The 2,774-nt window shown below is 49.6% G+C and overlaps 1 protein-coding gene across 1 annotated transcript in view; it reads left to right on the forward strand.

Annotated features, from left to right (window-relative positions):
* The window catches only part of LOC104523027 (netrin-1), a gene marked incomplete at both ends in the record, with an annotated part of 20,310 nt that extends 18,171 nt beyond the window's left edge, over positions 1 to 2,139 (forward strand). Inside the window, one exon of the mRNA XM_010165482.1 lies at positions 2,086 to 2,139. Coding sequence (XP_010163784.1) covers positions 2,086 to 2,139 — 54 coding nt within the window. The remainder of the gene's footprint in view (positions 1 to 2,085) is intronic.
* Positions 2,140 to 2,774: the final 635 nt, after the last annotated feature.

The following is a 2,774-nucleotide window of genomic DNA, read 5'->3' on the forward strand; positions in this document are numbered from 1 at the left end:
GTCACTTGAGATTCATTATTCCCCATGTCACAATGGGACAGCCAGAGCTCAAACCAGATGCTTCTTTCCCCAAGATGCTACAGTCATGGCTCCGGTATGACATGGCTTTGCAGCAAGTGTGCGCAAAGGTTTATCTTTAATCATTCCCCAGGGCCATGGTAAATCAGAGGGTAAATTGTTCCTTGCATCACCTCCCTTGGGATTCATTGCACTCAATAAAGACAGACACAGAATTTCAACACAATCCAGCCAGGCATTTGGAGCTGGGCTGTGCTCACCCCAGCTGACCAACCGGCGTGCTCAAGGCTGCCCGCTGGCATGAGCCTGGCAGGGCTGCCCTGCCCTGGCCCAGCAACCCAGCCACCATCCCGGCACTTGTGAGAACCCTGTACTTGTGCATCATGGCAGAACATCCTTTCCAAGGGCTCCAAAATTTTAGTCAAAATATTTTTCAAGCAATGCTCTGTTCTGGCTACCAAGCTGCCATGGAGCTGTTGGGAGTTTGATCTGCACGTACGATACTAAAGTAATTAAAATGAGGATATGAGCAACTCACAATTCTCTCATCCTAAAAAAACCCAAACCAGCACATTTTCATCCTTGAAAAGTGTCAGTCAGCATATCCTACATAGTGGGGGGATGCACTTCACACATATTCCATACATGTGTAGTGGAGGGCACTTGCTCTCCATCCCTACCCACACTGCTTCCACCCGGCACTGGGAGGGCACAGTACACTGCACCTAGCCAGGGTCTGTCACATTGTCTGCGGGAGCACAGTTACTCTCTGATTTACCGTTACTCTCTGATTTACCATTAAAAACCACCTCATGGGGGATAAACAGGACACCAGTGGGGTCTGTCTGCACGGCAGCCCACGCAGGCTTGGGCACCCAGCCAGCCACCAGCTTTGGGACTGCTGTCCTGGCTGCTCATGTGCTGCCTGATTATGCACCATGTGCTTCATATGGGCTTGTGCCTGTGTTTAATTGCATGAAGGTGAAGGACTCAAAAAGTCATCTAATGCTGATTGGGCTGCACCCCTATGAGCTGCCATCACTGCAATGCAGACAGACCCAAGCAAACCCTGCCTCTGCAGCTGGGCAGGTCCCCAAGAGCAAAAGCAGAAGAAGGCAGACACCAAACCCCAGCTGGTGCCTAAATTCCCCTTTCAAAACAGACTGGTAGGGTGTTCCCCTGCCAGGATTCTCAGGGATGCACAGAACTTGCAGCTCTGTGCCCCAAATGCCCAAAAGATGTTGGTCATGCGAGCTGCATGTGTGCACTGGGGAAAAGAGATCGTCTTGCCAAAGTTGGGACCATATAATGCAACCCATCTGCAGTCCGTCCTATTTAACATCAACAAACATGGTCAGACTTGGGCATGAAGATCCAGAACGTCATGTGGTTTCAGCTATGGAAAGCCGTCCCCAAATCAAAACCAGGGACCATTGCATTGGTACCAGATATCTGTGGGTTTCCTTCCAATGTGTGAGATAACGCTTGCATCCCAATAGACACAATACATCCCTGCATCCTATCTCACATGGGAGGAGTGGTAGCACTGCCTCTGACAAGGATGGAAACAGCAGCTGGAAGGGACAACCTGGGGACAGGGAGAGGCAGCAACACTCCCATTGCCTGCTGGGGCTGGGAACGGCACCACCCTGCCTGGGTGTGCACCCTCTGAGCCCCCGCGAGAGCATCCCTCAGCCTGGGGCACACACGGGGAGCTGGCGACTCAGCAGGCTGTGGCCGGGCACCACAGCAGTTGCTGCCCATGGCACCATATCAGTTACCTGGCTGACTGTATCTCCTTTTATTTTTAGCCACAAGCCAAAATTTTTGGTTTAAGAAACCCTTTTCCACACCCTCTTGGGAAACCCAGTTCCCTGGAGGGTATGGTCCTGGTGGGCTGTTTCCTGAGGCTCTTGCAAGGCTCCTTACTGGAGGACATGGTTGGGAAACTCCCCTTGGGAAGGACAATCACGGTGTGTGTTGGGGCCAGGCTCTTTGGGATATGGAATAATGTCTCTTCCTTTTATCTCCTCTCCTTTCCTGCCTGCTTCTCGCTCTCCTGCACAGAGATCCCTGCTGCTCCCCCCACCACCGCTGCCAGCAGCACAGAAGAACCTGCAGGTACGTTATCTCTTCTTTTAAAGCATCTTGATGGTAAATGTCTTTTAAGCAATTATCTGCCTGACATGAAATTGCATTCAAGTAATATATAAATTCTGTTGTTTGTACTGGGACAAGTGGTTTTCTTTTATGCCCAAAATGTTTGAGTGTTTGAAACAAGTGTGCAGCATCCTGAGGGATGGGTGTTTCCAGGAGCATGTGGGAGTGGAGGGAAGATGCAGAAGGATTTTCTCAGAGGTGCCTAAATCTACAGGCACACAGGAGTTACCCAAAGTGGGACCAGTGCTTGATGGAAAGGAGGTAAGGACTCAGGATCACTATTGGTTGATTATTAAAGTTGAGTTGTTACCTACTCAAATAGAAGAGTCCTAAGAGGGTAAGAAAACAGTCCAGATGAGTTTTTCTGGTGGAGGAGGACTAAAGAAGCAAAAATCTCCCAAAAAAGAACAAAAGCCCTAAGTGTTGCTTATTGCTACACATGAGCATTTTTTTTCTTTTTTTTTTTTTTTTTTTTTTGGCCTAGATCTGTGTATTTCTGGTGCTGAGCAATCTTAGGTGCTGATCCGACCCATGTACGTCAGCAGCAATGTGTCTCACGTCCAGCTTTGTGTGTCCTCGGGGTGGGACACGTCTGT

This window comes from Antrostomus carolinensis, unplaced genomic scaffold (genome assembly GCF_000700745.2).
Source record: "Antrostomus carolinensis isolate BGI_N321 unplaced genomic scaffold, ASM70074v2 scaffold23860, whole genome shotgun sequence".
NCBI classification, from domain to species: Eukaryota; Metazoa; Chordata; class Aves; order Caprimulgiformes; family Caprimulgidae; genus Antrostomus; species Antrostomus carolinensis.